Below are 18,190 nucleotides of genomic sequence, written 5' to 3'. Positions count from 1 at the left end.
TTGCCTCACTCCATGTGGATGCACACGGGGGGTACAACATGTGTCCCCCTGTGTGCATGCAACCCTAGTTCTAACACGTCATGGACTTCAGAGTCCATGCCATGCTGGAACTTCCTTTGACGTTACCAATACGGTGCCAATTTTCTAGGCACCGCTGTGGGAACACCAAAGGAAATGCCAGCCAGTGACTAAAAAAGTCATAATACAGCGGACGGTTCTCAAGCAGGTATGAAGGTGTGGCGGCAGAGCGGTCCAGTCGCCGCACCACCAAACTAGTAATCGGGGCCTAAGTAGAAGGAGGAAAAACAGGCACTACATGAGAAAGACATAAAACAAATAGAAAACTATTAATGGAGGAGCACTATTGTCTGTGGAAGGAGGATGCATCTTTCACGCACTGATTTAAACAATTGTGAGTGATCCTTTTAAAGGCATGAATAAAATGAAATTTGCTGGATTGAAAAGAGAGGGCTATTCTCTTCATGTGTAAACAACAAGCCTACAAAGGCATCTTAAGGGTTCAGAGCCTTCATTGAGAGTGAACAATTCAGTTAAAAAATACTGTTTTCTCTGTGTGAAAGTTTTTCATTACATAACCTAAAACAATCTTCATTATATGATACTCTATGAGATATCAGAGTTTCTAGTCCTATGTGATATCAGATTTAAATTAGCAATGACATTTCATTCTATGATTCTGGATGTGTGATATACAGAAGGACATGTGGCTCGTTCGCACTTTAACGTCCGCTGGTAGTAGTCTGATACTAGTCTAATAGGGGTGATGCTCTGTATGATCATTCATACCCCACCTATAGATACCTCGATTGAACGGAATCTATGTTTTACCTACTGCTCCCTAACTCTCTGAAGTGGCTGCTGGTGACTTCTTATAGTGCTTTACCTTTACAAAAGTTCTTATATAAATAAATATATGGTTTATGTCCTTCATAACAAGATGAAACAGACTTTTCAGTAGATTTTATATTGGACTCTGTAAAGAGAAAATTGTTTGAATTGAGTTAATCGGGATGCGGCGAGTTTGCACATGGATCTCTTGAAGTTTTCTGCTGGGTCTCACCAACTCTAAGGGAACTCTAGTGGATTCTGCTGTGTGCCTCAATCATCTGGAACATATGCTGCATTACTTGAAAAGCGCACATCATGAAGATACCTAAATATCTGGCCTTCAAGACCAGAATCTCTGGAAGCTCCCACTGTTCCGAGAGCAGCAGCATCGTAAGAGTTGAAACTAACAGATCTAAGAATGAAAAATCAGATAGCATGTTGTCTTCTACTGTATCTACAGAAACTGGAAACATATCCCAATAGAGATTTGACAAGCCCCTTCCATCCTTTTATTTTGAAAGAAAATGTAGACAGTTCTTCTTGAGCAGCACCTCACTGCACCCTAATATCTCCCCACTGAATACCTCTCTGCTTCCTAAACTCTCTAGAAAGTCATTCTCAAGTAGTCTCTTATAGTGCAACCCCTCCCTTTTTTGTTAGGTACCCCACTGCCTGGAAGCCATGTTTGCACTAAATAAATCCCATGTATACATTACGTCCAGAAAGACCCTCAACCAGTCGCAGCCAGTGGTGGTAAAAGCGGTGGGGCGGAGTGGGAGCCTGGCGGGCGGGGAGGTGGAGTCGACAGATGATGGAATAGGGAAAATAAAACCCCCCCAAAAATAAAGAAAACTACTTACATTGCGCTCCCCTCATCACCGAGTCGACCCCACTGCCCCACCGCTCTTACCTGCACCGGTAGCGACTGCCCTCAAAGTTGTCAGTTATTTTTCCTAAAGAGTTGTCATCCCTGAATTCGACCTCAAAAAGGTGAACGGTCAGGAAACTCTTCTGTCATTTTTCTCCCATTCGCAAAATAAATTATGACACCCAAAGAAATATGTAAGACATAATTTTATTTTAAAAAACATGTTTCACGAAAGCAAATGTGGACCTACTCATTTGTCAAGTATGTTATGCTTTGTGGATTATAAGTGATCGGCTGTCTTCAGAAACAGGGAAATCTGCAGAACGGATTATACCAATTCATTGTGGATTAAAGGTATACAAGAGCCTAACCATCCAATCAAAAACATGCAGCAGCCTAATAATCATAGCCCAACCCCACAAAACGTGTATCAGATAAAAATCACCGTTGAAGATATAGAAGGGAACGAAAGCAAAACCTTCACACCTGAGCTAAAGACAAGGACACAATTTATAGCATCCAAAATAATTTTTTCACCCCCAAAGCATTATTTTACAGCACATAACAGCCTATCTTGCAATCTCCATTCCCATTCTAAATAAGGTTACATCCGAACTCGAAATGGAAGGTTACATTCCAAGACATGTTACAGTCTAACTAATAAGTTTACAGCACATAATACACACAAATCAAAACAGACAACAGACTAATTCACAATCTCCACATCACGTGATAAGACATAACACAGTTAAACCCAAGCGCCGCATCATCACATGACAAATTCATACACAAGCACATACCATTATTTATCATATAAAAGGCCTAGGTCATTCTTTATTATGCATGGCAAACCTTGCAAAATGTAAATATTTTGCATTACATGCTGGAAAATATTTGTAGGTTTAATGTTAGCCAAGTTCTTTTGATTTTAATTATCTAAAATGATACATATAATATACTTACTTATAGGAGCTTATAGACAGCCTTTTCAATCATTGGTCTGTTGTTGTGTCATTCACCTTTCTCTTCCACCTACCACAGCAAATAGCATTGTGCAATGGTTCAGCCCAGTTCACCCAGTGGATAACTTCACTGTGACTGATGGCCTTCTGCTCTTTCACAAGGATCACATCGAAACACAATGTATCAGGACTATTGTGACAATCTGAGCTTTTTGAGAACAAAAACATATATTGGTTCAGCCAGCCTATTCTATTATATTAGAGAGGTACCACCAGCTCCTTCAACAATGACATTTTACAAAAACCATGACAAAACAAAACACACATAGGCAATGCCAAAAGGCTGACAGCCAACACCAGACCTACTGGCTTTGCCAGAGCTTGTTCTACTTTGAAGTCGTTGAAATTCTCATTTGTGAGATACTCGCTCAAGCAAAAAATGTCTTTGTAAATTGAGGTCTGCCATGGTCGAGACACATTTTGTATGCAAGATTTGATACTTTTGTTACGCTAGATACCGGCAATGGACATTATGCATAATGCATGCCATTTTGCATAATTTTAGCAAAACATTTGCATTGTACTGAGAATAATAGCAGTTTCGCCCATCACTCTATTAACACATCAAAACAGATACCGGTGTGGCCTACTATTTCTGCATGCCAACCACATGTCAAAACACATAACAATGTAATGCCTTATACCCAGGGATAGGTGGTGCAATAGTAATTTAAAGCTCATTTTCTATGACTTGTCCTATCTCATAATCTCAATGTACCATATCACGATGTATAACATTCTACTATAAAAGGATAGGTTACTTGCCAATACATGACAAATTGACCCAAAAAAACACATGAAATACCAAAACGTGCCAATCTAAATAAACCTTAATTAGTAATTTATTTTGCATGATTTACACTAATATCTTTTCTTCTTATCATAAAAAACAAAAGTTTTTACTATGTTCTACGTGCGCCATTTCAGACTATAGTCCAAAAAAATGATGCGAGTTCTAAAAGTGGAAGAGGATTTTTTTTTTTTTATGCCTTTTTTTTCTGGGGCAGTTTAGGCTTCAGCATAAATCTCTCTTGATTTTTGCATCACTGCGTTCAAAAACCCCTTTGCTTTAATGAGGGCTGAATCAGCAGGTACACTTATATTGGGTGTGACCCCTTTACCTTCCCAGGATGACCCATTCTTATCGATGACCGACCTGGAGGTTGGAATAGTTAAGTAAAGATTGGTGTCATCTACATGGTAGGTCTGTGGGGGGTGACAGCCACCACTGGTCACCTCGCCTATGACGAATGCTCGCCCAAGTCTTTTCATTATGTACACAAACTCTTCCGCTGCTCCAGCAGTCGATGCACTTGTGAGGATGACCAGCCCCTTCTTGTCACCGTACCTTTCACCTGCAAGAGATCGCATAAATTGGTGGCTGGAATGTGTTATATTTGAGCATTTCATTCTGAGATATTTTTCAGAAAGCAGTCAATGAATTGTGATTATATTACCCTTCATTTGACATTTGCTGGGTTCTGATGATAAAATATGTTGGGAGTCAAACAAATCACATCACAATAGATTCAATACAATTCAATTGAGTTTCACTTTATTCTTTTTTTTGCATAAAACCATAAAAGTAATCTAAAACAGTACGTTATACAAAAGAGTGACCTAATACAATGCATTATAAAAAGAAGTGTCATGATTAACAGAGCTTACTTAAAAGTCTCATATACAATGCATAAAAAAAGATTGTGTATTAAAAAAATGAGTATATAATAAATCTTTAAAAAAGTAGAGGAGTAAACTCGGTATCCCAACTGGGCTAGATGTGTCCCACCCTTACACACTGAGACACAATACAATCACATTATGAGCCACTATCAATTAATCGCAGCAGGTTCTAAGCCTCACCGTTAATTTAAAAAAACATAAAGGACATAAAAAACAGTGTTACCAGATAGCACTTGTAAAAGAATAAAAGCTGGTGGCACCTGCCTAAACTCCAAGGGGCAGATTTATGTTAGATATGCGCAACTTTTACGCCGACGTTGCGTCACTTTTGTGACGCAGCGGCGGCGTAAACCCTGCGCCACGTTACGCCCTTTTTACATCGTGACGCATCTATGGAGATGCGTCACGGTGTAAAGCCCTGCGCCACATTAAACCTGCGTCAGGTTTAATGTATGCAGGGTGGGCGTTCCATCGGAAAAAGCCTCGGAAAAGTGACGCAGTGAAATCTACAAGATTTCACTCAGTCACTTTTCCGACGCTGCTGTGTCAAAACCTTGCGCCTGCTTGAAGCAGGCGTAAGGCATGACGTAGCATGTTAGGTATGGGCAGCCCCTAAACATTGCTGGAATTGCGTTGTGCTCGCGACACGACTCCAGCAATGCGCCGCCCTTACGCCATCAGATGTGTCACGCATCTGTTTATCCTTGCGCCACGATGCGCTGCATTGTAAATGCGGCGCATCTGTGGTGGCGCAAGGGTAAACTTGCGTGACGCATCTTTCCTGGCGCATCCCTGCTGATTTGCAGGGATGCGCCAGGAAACATAAATCTGCCCCCAAGTTTTTCAAAATGGGAATCTCATAGTAATTACAAAACATTAAAAATGGAGCATGTCCTGTGGAGACTTACCGTCGCAGCCACAGGCTCTGACCTCTACTACACCCACGAGGCTGTGCCAACTATGGATTCCATTTTGTCTCTGGCGTTCAGAAATGTCTCTGGTTGGTAGATTACTCTGGATTCCAGCCAACCATGTGCACAGATCCTCCAGACATGCCCATGGAATTTCCCACATCAAAAACATTCCCTGATGACTGGCATGAGGATTCCTGCTCAATTTCATGGAAAACACACCAATAACTGATACCTCCAATGTCAAAGGACCAAGGGAAATCCATATTTGGGTCAAGTCTTAGGAGGGATATGTTTCTGTGTAAGGACGATTGAAGGAACTACTACGTTTTGGGGGGATGATGTTGAAAATCTGACTAGTGCGTTATTCAGCGCATTGTCTTGGCCATCTAATCAGGGCGGAGGTGGTCAGGCACCCAGCAATCAAACGTATGAATGTAGATATTAAAAATATGTGGTTGTGGTAAGGGCTTTCATTGGGATACAAATGGTGGTGGGCTCTCCGAAAGGGATGTTGCCAAATTCTTACCAAGAAGTGTGGCTTATGTAATTAAGGGTGACTCAAATCAAGTACACAACATTTAAATCCTGGACTTCACACAGCGTATACCTAATTAGTATTTGAATTCCTCTCTGTGTGCCTTCTGTTATTGCATCCAACCATATGACACAATAACGGGCATGTGCCTAAAAAGACAGAAATATTGGCTTTGCTAAACTTTGGTAGTAGTATCAGATACAATAGTAACAATAATTATATTTTTGTGAATAAGTAGAATTAAAAATATTTCAATTCTGTAAATATGGTGCTGTGAATTAAACATTACTAAATTCTATGGAAAGGGTAGTTATCTTTAGAGTTTTGCATTCACTCCTCTTCTCCACTTCAAACCATTTTCTTCTGCGGCCTCTGTAGGACACAATTTTCCTCCCCACTTCTTCCTGAAATCCTCCATTTGCACATTTCACAGCTCTTCTTTGTCCTCTTCCACACTCCCTGTTTATTCTCTCATTCATGCACATAGTTTACTGCATCCACTTTACCCTTTCACCCCCACACACAATTCACACATTACACCTGAAAGCAATGCATTTTCTTTTACATTTGTTCTGTAAATATTTCAATATATTTTTGCCTTCTCCGCTCATGGTACCATTGCTCTGTACTTTCTGTATAGGTGCCAAAGATTAGATCAGCAAGTATTCTGAACACATTTATGGCACAATGAGAATCTCGCACTGCCTTTAGCCTCAACTCCAGATCTCTCAATCGGGGGCGTTGTAAACCACCACCCAGAAACTGAATTCTCAGACACCTAGAGGTGAATCAGTTCACGGTACATCACAGTAGAAGATTAACATACTGCATAAAGAAAACTACAGCGAAACAACATTCTGGGAAAAACAAATATTCCCATGGCAGTAAATTGGACACTATCCATTAAAAGGCGTGTGGTATGTCTCTGTAGAGTCCGGGTTGATATCTGAGGAAAAGATAGAGACCCTCAACCAGCATTTTGCTTGCATCTGCTTTCCAAATTTCCAAAATATACAGCATCCTGTTTATAACCCGTGGGCACCCTGTATCCATGGAAAACCCACGCTTAGTTCATACCACCATGCCCAAGAATTCCAAATACATATAGTTGAACATTAAGTCTTGGGAGGGATATGTTTTGAGTGAGGGAGATTGGATGGAATTACCATTGGACAAAAATGCTAAAAATTGGACAAATGTCATGTTCAGCACAATCTCTCAGGTAGACACTCAATGTGAGAGAGGTCCGGCACCCAGCTATAGGAACCTTAGGGTTTGTAGATGTTAACTATTTGATTGTGGTATGTTTCCATACAGCCCATGGGTTATATCTGTGATCTAAAGACAGGCCTCCTCAACCGTGATTTCACTTGCAACTGTCTTACAAATTTCCGAAATGCAGTACCCACAGTTTATTGCTTGTGGGTACCATAAGACCATGAAAAACCATTACAAGTCTGGCACTCCCATATGATGCAGAGGAAGAAAGACTATGGTCAAGCCTTGGCTAGGAGGATATGTTTGTGCTCGTGGAAGACTGGAATGAATGACAATGGTTTGACGAGGGACGTCTTGCACCAAAATATAAAAACCTTACAATGTGTTGATGTTAAAACAATATGGTTGTGGTATGTTTCCGTACAGTCCAGGTGTCATACCTGTGGCAAAAAACACAGGAACCCTAAACAAGTATTTAAAACTGTTCTGCACCCCTTTCATAAGCCCCCTGAATGCAAAGAAAAACCATGCCTATCTGGTGCTGCATACCCAGAAAATGCAGATACATTTGTGGTCAAGTACTGACAGGGAAAAATAAATTTGGAAATGGTTATATTCAGTGCGATCTCTCAGCCAGCCAATCAGGGTGAGAGAGGTCAGGCACCCTGTGAAAGAAGTGCAGATGTTAAAATTATATTGTTGTCATATGTTCCCATTAAGTCAATCAGTGGTATCTGTGACCAAAACAAAAGTATCCTGAACCAGAATTCCACTTGCAGCTGCCTTCTACAGTTGCAAAAGGAACTGCACCCGATTTATCACCTGCTGGTACCCTGAACTCATAGAAAACCCATACATATCTGATACCCCCATGATCGGCAGTTACAGAGGAACAAAGATGGGGGACAATCCTTGACAGGGATTTGTTACTGCCCAGGGGGACTGGAGGAAGATTACTCTGTTTTGCAAACCAAATCTAAATTTGGTACGGGTGCTCTGGCTTGCACTAATAGATTCCTCAGGTCACACAAAATTAGAAAATATATAGTGGTTACACTTCCTATTTAATGCTGAGTTTGATATCTGTCAGAACCTCTTTCTGAGTGCCACGGGGCAAGCAGGAGTTACTGGGCCCAAATGTGGGATTGAGGTATTTTACTCCTGATGTCCCGGGGCCTGACCTACTATGGATTCGGAGCAACTGGCCCAAGTACCCTGTCTGAACTTGACTCTCAGTAGCAACATGGTCAAGCTGTCCACGGCTTCTTTGGGGGGGGGGGGGGGATACAAGGGAGTGAACACAGGCTCTCAACTCAAAATAGAGTCTGGGTCTTTGAAGTTTATGTTGGGGGTCTGCTTCATTTGAAGTGCCTATTCCGCTGTCCTCTTCTTCCTCTTGAAAGCAGTCCGTCACAGCAGGAGTGACTCCAAAGCTGATAGCCAGCCTCACACCAAGGTCATTGGAGTGACTAGAGTTCGCATTTGGATGTCAGACACAGTGATATGTGTATCAAAAGGTTAGCCCAGGACCCTAGCCCTACTTTTTGTAATTCTCTTACCAGACCCTTCACTATGATCTCTTACGTAATCAAAGAGCACACTTTGTACAGGAAAAGCATGGCTGTTCCCTCACCAGTGATTGTCCCACCCAGCATACACAAATGCAGCAATACACAAATCTGTCTGGGGGATTCCTCTACCTCCGCATGTTTCACCATGCAGTCCTGGGTCTCCTGAAATGGTACCCAGGGCCCTCCATGTGTTGTACCATTCACAGGTACCCATGCACTCAATGCATGCATACTGCATACACGCACTGCCTTGTACTGTATCCTTCATGTACTGTATGACTCATTGGCACACATACATCAGTGCATGCATTTAACATGCACTTACTGTGCAGAACTGCATTATCCCTGTATTGTATCATTCTCAGGCACACATACACCCAGTGCAGATACACCACTCTTGCACTTTGCACCACTTCCTTGTTATCCAAGGATGAGTTAAGCATACAGCAGCAGAATTTTAAAATGAGTGAGCCTGCAGGCCTCACCCCTGTGACACAGGTTAACAAGCATTTGCAATGCAATAGGTCTCGCATTTGCGTAATTTTAAACTATTGGCGTTGTAAATGACAATGCCTTTCATTTATCTGTTTTCAAAACTAACACATAGATAAAAGGTTTGTCATTTACAATGCCAGTAGCTCGAAGTCTCGCAAATGCAAGACCTATTGCATTGCAAGGCCACTGGTGGTGCTCAGTCCTTGTATGCATGAAGGGGCGTGTGATCGTGTGCACTGATCCCTGGTGTGTGTCCTGGGAGGGCTGCCTTCACGAGCACATGGAAACGTCCGGTGTGCCAGCCGGTGGGCATGGAGCTTACAGTAGTGCTCAGCCCCTGTGTGCGTGAGTGAAGCGACAAGTGATCGTGTGCAAGGGGCCCTGGTGCGGTGTCTGTCCTGGGAGGATAGTCTTCACATTATCCACTACATGCCAGTGTGTGCTGTGTCAACCGGCAGGCACGGGAACTTACAAGTTGGCATGGTTAATGCTACATTGAAGACTTGTTTAAAGAAACTCTCCAGATAGACCTCCCGGTCGCTAAAGTGACCCCTCTTCTGTTCCACGTGCTGAACAACCTCTCGCCCCCTTCTCCTTCAGGACAGGACATCTAAGCATGTGGTGGTAAGAGTATGAGTATGTGTTCCTCCCTTCCAAAACAATCTGTTTTAATAGATAGGATGGTTCCTTATTATAACACAATATAGTAGTCCAGGGTGATTTTCAATCATCACTTTATTAATCAATTTCACTTCTTTTAGATTCGGTGAAAGATGGTCAGAAAAAGATGACAGCCGACACGTGTTTCGCCCTATGTGGCAATTCAAGCCAGGGCTTTCTCAAGGCTAAGCATTATTTTCAAAGAACATGCTGTCTGACGTTGGTTCAATACATTTCAAATTACAGGGCAACATGTGAAAACATCCAAAATCTAAGGAGAAATACATCATTATTTTTATATTTATAATACATACAAAAACGTCAACAAGACAGTCCCACAAATATGTGACAGTTTAAAATCCATGTCCAGGTATCTAATCTACATAGTGTTCATATACAGGTCCATTATTAATTAATTACAGGACAATATGTGCCAAAGGTCTTTTAGGGTGCCATATTTAGCATTTAGTTTAGTTATTGCGTGGTGTATAGTTGCCAGGCAATCCTGCGTTCATTGTCAAAGTGAACAGCCTAGCGTATTTGGCAGAGCTTGAGATGTGTAGTACAGTGAAATGCCAAAACAAAGTTCGTTTGGACACGCAAGTAATTCTGATTGTGTGATCGCTCAAAAAAGGCTCTCAAGACTGACTAGCGCGTCTTAGTTACGGTCAGAAGAACGGGGGATAAAGCCACCATTCAAAGTAACTTACTTTAACTTTTCAACAAATCCCGGGATTAATCAATGGCCGAGACACTTACAGTTCGACAGTGAGAAGACGAAACGCTGACATAGAGGAGAGTGCAGAGGTCCAGTTTAACCCGGAAATGAACGTACGTCCCCTCGAGCAAGATCGATTGAATTGAGGACCAACAGTATTGTTCGCATGTTCGGCATAATTTCTAATACTTTGTTTGTACGAATAATAAAATTAAAATGAAAAAGAAATAAAATTAATTATGCAGGGATGGAAAATAAACTATGAGTGAACAGCCAATGAATAAGAAAGGCATTGGTTCATTGAAGGGAACAGAAGTATAGGTACTAAAAGCAGCCATATGGGCTCAAAACAGACGCCATCTTAGTGTGTCCAGATAGTTAAAAACAATATGAGTGATAGTAGCGCTGGGGGTAAGTTTAGTAAGCTAGGACAAAGTTGTGTGAACAAATACGCTAGAAATCAATTGTGGAGGATACCCGACTTGATGTAGAGAATATCGATATAATTATAGCGCGTCAGGAGACTACGTGAATATCTGCAGAAGGTTTCGCCTACAGATGGTGCAGTCGCCAGAGAAAAAAGACTAGGTATATTACACAAACTGAATGGAAGTTTGGACAAACCTAGTGGGACAGAAGAGGAGTAAGACTGGTAAAAAAAAAAAATATATGGATCATCAAAAGGGGCTATAAACATAGCACTACAGGAGGATTGTCTAAGTATCATAACTTGATAATTGGACGAGCATAGTTGGCAAGGCCTCGCAAGGACAAGTTTATAGATGAGGCAGATCTAAGTGTGTGGTGCAAGGAATTGATAATAAATGTTTATCTAGCTGAAAAATAATGCAGCGTGCCTAGCTCTGCTTTTTCTCACTTCAGAATCTCGAGGCGCTGTAAGGTGTCTGAAAGGTGACATGGCGCTATGCAATGGACTGGTAAATAATAAAGGACTCCCCAGCTAAAATTAATGCACCATGCACAACTCTGTCTTCTCCAAGAAAATGAGGCGCACTGAAGGATCTGAAAGGTAAAATGCAGGCGCTACACATTTTAAAAGTTAGCCCCGAAGAAATGTAAAAAACGTATTTTATTTTGTATGCAAATGATACAATGCTCTCAGATTTTACCCCTTGCCGTCTCCAGACTCCCTGAGTGGTGTAAAGGAGCTATATCAAGCTCCAATAAATACAATTAAATAAACCGGTCTGTTTACCATAAAGATTAGCACGAGCCTGGCGCTTTCTTCCCCCCCATTCAAAACGCTATAGAGTGTATGAGCGCAACATGTCGGCACTACACAGAATACCAATGAAAAATAAATACACACACACAACTAAAGAAACGCTTCGCAAGCAAGATCACGTTATGTACCTAGTTTTTTTTTTTATCAATTGTTGCAGGCTAAGCGTATTGAAGCGCCTAGAACAGCAGCCCGTCGGTGCTACGCAAAACGGGGGGGGGGGGGGGTGGAGGAGGAGGGAGGGAATAGGCATGGATAGCGGAGGGGGAGGGAAAAGGCATGGGCAGCGTGGGGGAGGGAAAAGGCACAGACAACGGTAGGGGGTAGAATGGAAAACACGTACAACGGGAGGGGGCTTGAATAAAGGGATCGGGGAATACAAATAAATAAACCGGTCACTTGACCATAAAGATTAACACGAGCCTGGCGCTTAGTTCCCCCCATTTGAAACGCTATACAGTGTATGGGCGCAACATGTCAGCACTACACAGAATACCAATGAATAAATAAATACACACACACACACACAACTAAAGAAATGCGTCTCAGCTTCGCAAGCAACATTGCGCTATGTACCTAGCTTTTCATCAATCGGTGCAGGCTATCTAAGTGTACTGAAGCGCCTAGAAAGGCAGCCTGTTGGTGCTGCGCAAAACACTAATAACTACATTAATGGAGAAGTCACGGACAGCGGGGGGGGAGGGAAAATGCATGGACAGCGGGGGGGAGGCACGGACAACGGGAGGGGGGAGGATGGAAAACACGGAGAACGGGAGGGGGCGTGAACAAAGGGATGGAGAAAAGAAAACAGGAGCGAGGGGGAAGGGATGAAAAGCAGACACCACTTTTAACAAATATAGCTTTCACAGATGCAAACAACGACAGGGTCTTCAATCATTTGCGGGGGAGTCGGGGGCTACTGCCGCTGTCGGGGGAGCCGTTCCGTATCACCAGCGGGGCAGCAAGAGGGAAGCAGCCGCGAGGCACCACGCGCCTAGCTTGGCAGTGTAGAAGAAGTCAGCAAACGAGAGGGGAGGGGGGAATGCCAGCAACAGAGGAGCCCGCGAAAGTGAAAGTGATCACGATCGCTACGAAGGAAAGACACATGGCGCTGCGCGCGTGCACGTTCACGTGCACTGTAGCTTTAGGCCACGGCAGCACTTTGAAATGCCCAGATATAAAATGTCTCTTAGAGCCTTTGGCTCACGAGACCTAAAAAGGATTTGTTCACGCCTACTGATTGCTACATGGTATGCTGCCACCACTGCCCTCATACTGCTCAACTCCTGGTGAAAGCAGTAGCCTCTAATCATTATGAGGGTAGCACTTTGGGCACTGCTCCCGGTCGAACAAGACCGCAATCCATGATACAGGTTTATGTAATCGTGCACACCCATGATCCATGTTTGTCAACGACAACAAAAAAAAGCATATGCAATGCGATAGGTCTCACATTTACGTGAGTCTGAGCTACTGGCATAGTAAATGACAATGCCTTTTATTTATGTTTTGGTTTTTAAAACATAAATAGAAGGCATTGTCATTTACAACGCCAATAGCTTAAACTCTCACAAATGAGAGACCTATCACATTCCAAATGCTTGACCCTCCTGCCCTCCCACAGTAAGAGAAACACATTAAAGAAAATAGTGCTTACAGATTAAAGAAGACGTACCATGTAATAACCGAAGTAAAAGGGCCAGTCCTCATGGGAGGCTACAAATGAAGACAAGGCAGTAATAAAGAGGAAATAACAGCCTAATAACAAATCAGAAGCCAGCATTTACCTAAGGCCAATGACACTAGCCAATGGCAAATATGGGCTGAGAGTGGGCGGAGCTTCAAGTGCATACTCCAAAACAGCATGGCTCACAGAGCAGCCCAGGTGATGCCCAGGCTCGACCTAACCAACATTAGGGATCCAGACATCAGTCCAGTTGGGCACTCAGGGCAGGACTGCACATGCACTACCATGCAGATGGCTTTTCCATCCCAACAATATCAGTAGTCAAATGAAAAGAGCTACATGAACAGTGATTCTGCCATTTTGTCATGATCTCTTTTAATATTACATAACTGATTATGCTGACTAGATGTCCCAGGAAAACCCTCAAATATTTGGTATTACCACACTCCTTACTTTGAGGACAACATTTCCCTCATTAATGTGCTGGAATTTATGTTTGTCCATTTGAGAAATGCAACAATATTTTGAGCCAATATGTTAAAGTCATCCCCATGTTAAATCTAGATGCTAAACTCTACATGAAAATCCTAACTTCTAGATTAGAGAATCCCTTGTCCCTACATTAATCAATTAATTGGCAGCAAACTCATGACAAACATCTGCAGAATGTTGCATTTTATAGAGAAAACCTGAATTAAAAATAATCCAGCAATCATAGAGTCTCTTTGTACAGAAAAAACAATTGATCAAGTAGCCTGGAATTTTTTTACGTTAACTCTTAAACACTTTAGGTTTGGGACCTCTTTTATACAGATGGTGATAAGAGGCTATCATAATCTGTTCTTAAAAGTCACACTGAATGACAGCAGATCAACTGGATTTCCTTTTCACATGGGGACTAGGCAGGGATGCCCACTTTCTCCCTTGCTATTTGGCCTCAACATAGAGCCATTTGCTGCTGGGATCAGGGCAGATCCAGATATTCCGGTCATCCTATTCCCAGGCCACAATCACATGATCACCCTGTTTGCCGATGATCAGCTGCTTTCACTTACCTCACCGCAATCTTCTCTCCCTGACCCACGTTGTGCAGTTTGAGCCAGTCTCTGGATTTAAGGTTAATACTGATAAATCTGTGGTTCTTAATTTAATGTTACCTCTGGCAGAAGTTACTATCCTGCAATATAATACCCCATTTAAATAGAAAATAAAATCTATTAGGTATTTGAGCCTTAATATCGCGCCAAACCTCCTGACTCTTACAGTGTTAACTATGCTCTGCTAATGCAATCCATAACCAAGAATCTACGGCACTGGCCACCATATTTTGTTTCGTGGCTGGAACGATTTAACACAATAGAAATTAATATTTTGCCAAAAATGCCATATCTTTTTCTGGCTCTTCCTATTTAAGTTCTATCAGACTTTGCCGCTTTAAACGGTGCATTCCTATGCTTTATTTTCCAGGATATTCACCATGGCCGGACTATAAGGTGATGCGTAGATCGAGAGAAATGGGACGACTGGCACTCCCAGACTTACCTCTAATTTATACAGCCGCATATCTAAGGTTTTGCAGATTGGCTCCTACATATTTCAGACGAACACTGGGTCAAGATGGATAAAACAATTGCTGTAGGGTCAATATGGGATTTGTCTTGGAAGCCCAAAAGTGACACACGCCATAAAATCTACCCGAGCACACCCACAAGTACCACACTAGAGCCCTGACATTACCTCACTCGACATGCTGTGGAGGTTTTCTTACCATCCCCGCATACACCTATCTATCAGAGCCCTGCCTTTACCCCAGCGCTGCACCCAGGTTCTTTCGATCAATGGAAGACAGGCAACTGCTTGGCCATCTCTTCAGAGGCCCAAAAATACTCTTCTTTCTGAGTTGTAAGCAGAAATTCCAATTGAGAGAAGTGGAGAGATGGCTTTGGGTACAGCTGAGACATTGGGTGATGCAACCTGAAATCAAACTAGAGGCTACTCGGTCCTTACCCCCCTTGAAACACTTGTTAAAAATGGGGTCTACAAGACGTCGTATAGCAACGCTCTACTCCATTTTACTATAGGCCTCTCATTTATCCCTGCACTCCTACTGAGTCCTCTGGCCGGCGATTCTTGGAAAGCCTATCGATGATTAACAATGGACAGACCTGTGGCCAAAATTACACATAGCATTTTAGGTAGAGGGGCCCACTACAACATAGCATATGATTGGTCTCTTTTTGCAGAGTTTTTTGTAGCACGAACTTGACCCGAATCCAATCAGGTATCAGAGCGCTTTACATAGCACCAGTTATGTTACATGAGGACACACATTAATGTTTTTTTAGGCACAAGGAGATTAAGTGATTTGCCCAGAATCACAGGATGTTTAGCGTCATTACCGAGACTCGAACCCAGGTCACCATGTCCGAGGTCGAGCGCCCTAGCCGTTAGGCCAACTCCTCTCCCCATCTTTACCTGGCTAAACTGAATAAGTGCTATACCCTGGTACCAAATGTCTGCTGGAGGGTATACAGACTTCTTAGGGGACTTCATACATGTAAGGTGGGACTGTCCCTTTGTTCAACCATTTCGAGCCAAACTTTTAAAGGCAATTAAAACAATACTAAGATACCGTCTCCCGATGCTTATAAACAATATACTACTTGGGTTGCAATTTCCAAACCTGAAATATGAAACCAAGGCAGAAAGAATTCCAATGTGGAATTGCGTGGGTGTGGCTAAAATCACCATAGCTGCAAAGTGGAAAAGGGAGGACCCACTCCACGCCCCTCCCCACCCCAGGGATATTGGCATCTGAGAACGCGGAGTACCCTATCAACGGAGAGCCTCTCTCACGCGCTCACAAACACACATAATGACTTTGACACTGTTTGAAGGCCTCACCATAATTATCTGTCACACGGATTACCGATGGTCTCCGCCTAGTGGGGTTATTATGAGCCTTAAACCAGCTTCCCTAGACAACTTTTTCAGTATCGGGTTAGACGATGACTTTCTACGGCATACTGGCCTTATTAAGCCCTAAATATATTGTGCGACCCTTCCATACTTTGACCATCTTTTCCGGACCACTGAAATCAGTTTAGGGCGAACATTACCTCGATGATAACCAGTAGGGAGAGGGGGTTATATTTTTTCTGTTTATTGCTCTGCTGAACAGTTGGAGGCACATGCTTGCTTAATTGTTTTCCTTACATGGCGTCAACTGACGTGTTTACTATTTTGAATTACAAAATTATAATGGGCAAGACATGGTTAAAAAATAATGTCAATATCACCGCATTTCTAATGATATTGTCAGCCTACAATGAGATATTGATGCGTGATTCACACCAATACATACCCCTGGATGTACCAAAACACACATGTAGTTTGTATGTGTGCACAAAGTGACCAAAGAGGTACATGTGCTTGAACAACCTAATGGTGATTTTTTTAAAAAGCGCTACGGCACACACATGTGCAAAAATCCTGGCACAGAAAGGGCTAAAAGTCACCACTTGTCACTCTTTGGTGCCCAATATCTAAGGACATCAGATCAGCACATAATAGGGTCTGGTCCTTTAAGCATAGCATTTATTTATTTATTTATTTATTTATTTATTGGGCTTTTAAAGCGCGACAGCTACCCAAAAAGGGTTTCCCGGCGCTAAGAGATATTTAACCACATGAGCAGAACGAAAGACTCTGGGGAGAGGCGGGAGCAAGTTACTGGTTAAAAAGCCAGGTCTTAATGGCTTTGCGGAAGTGGATATAGCGGGTTTCCAGGCGTAGGTGCTGAGGGAGGGAGTTCCAGAGCTTGGGGCCCAGTAGGGAGAAAGATCTACCCCCCATCCTCACTAGGCGTACTTTGGGTACACAGAAAAGGCCTTGAGATGAGGATCTCAGGCAGCGAGCCGGCGTGTAGGTTCGCACGAGGGCTTGTAGGTATCTGGGGGCATTGCCCCATTTGATTTTGTGCATAAGGCTAAGTGTTTTGACCGGACATGTGTTCCCTTCTGTGGCACTTGCAGAGCAGTCTTGCTGCGGTGTTCTGCACCAGTTGAAAGCGACGCATGACTGCCTGTGGAGACCCTAGGTAGAGGACATTTCCGTAGTCCAAACGGGAGGTGATTAATGCGTTGACCACAGACTTTTGAGTGTCGTCAGGTAGCATCCAAATAATTTCCCTGAGCCACCTCAGGATGGTGAAACAGGTGGATGTCAGGTTAGGGACTTGGGGCTCCATAGTTAGGCCGTTGTCAATGATAATGCCTAAGTTGCGTACTTTTTGTGACGGGATAGGTAGGGAGCCCATTTCAGATGGCCAGTGTCTTGGGTTCCAAAGATTTTGGTTTGGGCCCAGTATTAAAACCTCCGTTTTGCTACCGTTTAGTTTGAGCATGTTTTTACTCATCCAGGTGGCGATGTTCCTAAGGCCAGACTGCAGGAGGGAGGAGGAGTCGTGATCTCCATTGGAGAGTGAAAATACGATCTGTGAATCGTCGGCATAGGTAAACATGTTTAGACCTGCTGCTTCGGCGATCTGGGCGAGCAGGGTTACGTATAGGTTAAAAAGAAGGGGGCTCAGCACCGAGCCCTGAGGGACACCATAGGGGGATAGATGGACATTTGAGGCCGCGGTACTGGAGGTGATTTGAAACGTCCTGAGAGTCAGGAAAGATGATATCCAGTCCAATGCTTTGCCCCTGATGCCCATGGTGGAG

General features: G+C 42.9%; 1 protein-coding gene across 1 annotated transcript in view; it reads right to left on the bottom strand.

Annotated features, from left to right (window-relative positions):
- Positions 1-1,908: 1,908 nt before the first annotated feature.
- The window catches only part of RBP3 (retinol binding protein 3), a 129,289-nt gene continuing 113,007 nt past the window's right edge, over positions 1,909-18,190 (bottom strand). The window contains exon 4 of the mRNA XM_085608777.1: positions 1,909-4,094. Coding sequence (XP_085464903.1) covers positions 3,748-4,094 — 347 coding nt within the window. The 3' untranslated portion in view covers positions 1,909-3,747. The remainder of the gene's footprint in view (positions 4,095-18,190) is intronic.

Source organism: Triturus cristatus, chromosome 1_2, assembly GCF_964204655.1.
Source record: "Triturus cristatus chromosome 1_2, aTriCri1.1, whole genome shotgun sequence".
Classification (NCBI taxonomy): Eukaryota; Metazoa; Chordata; class Amphibia; order Caudata; family Salamandridae; genus Triturus; species Triturus cristatus.
Note: the sequence above shows the minus strand (reverse complement) of the source record. Positions and strands in the feature narration are given on the sequence as shown.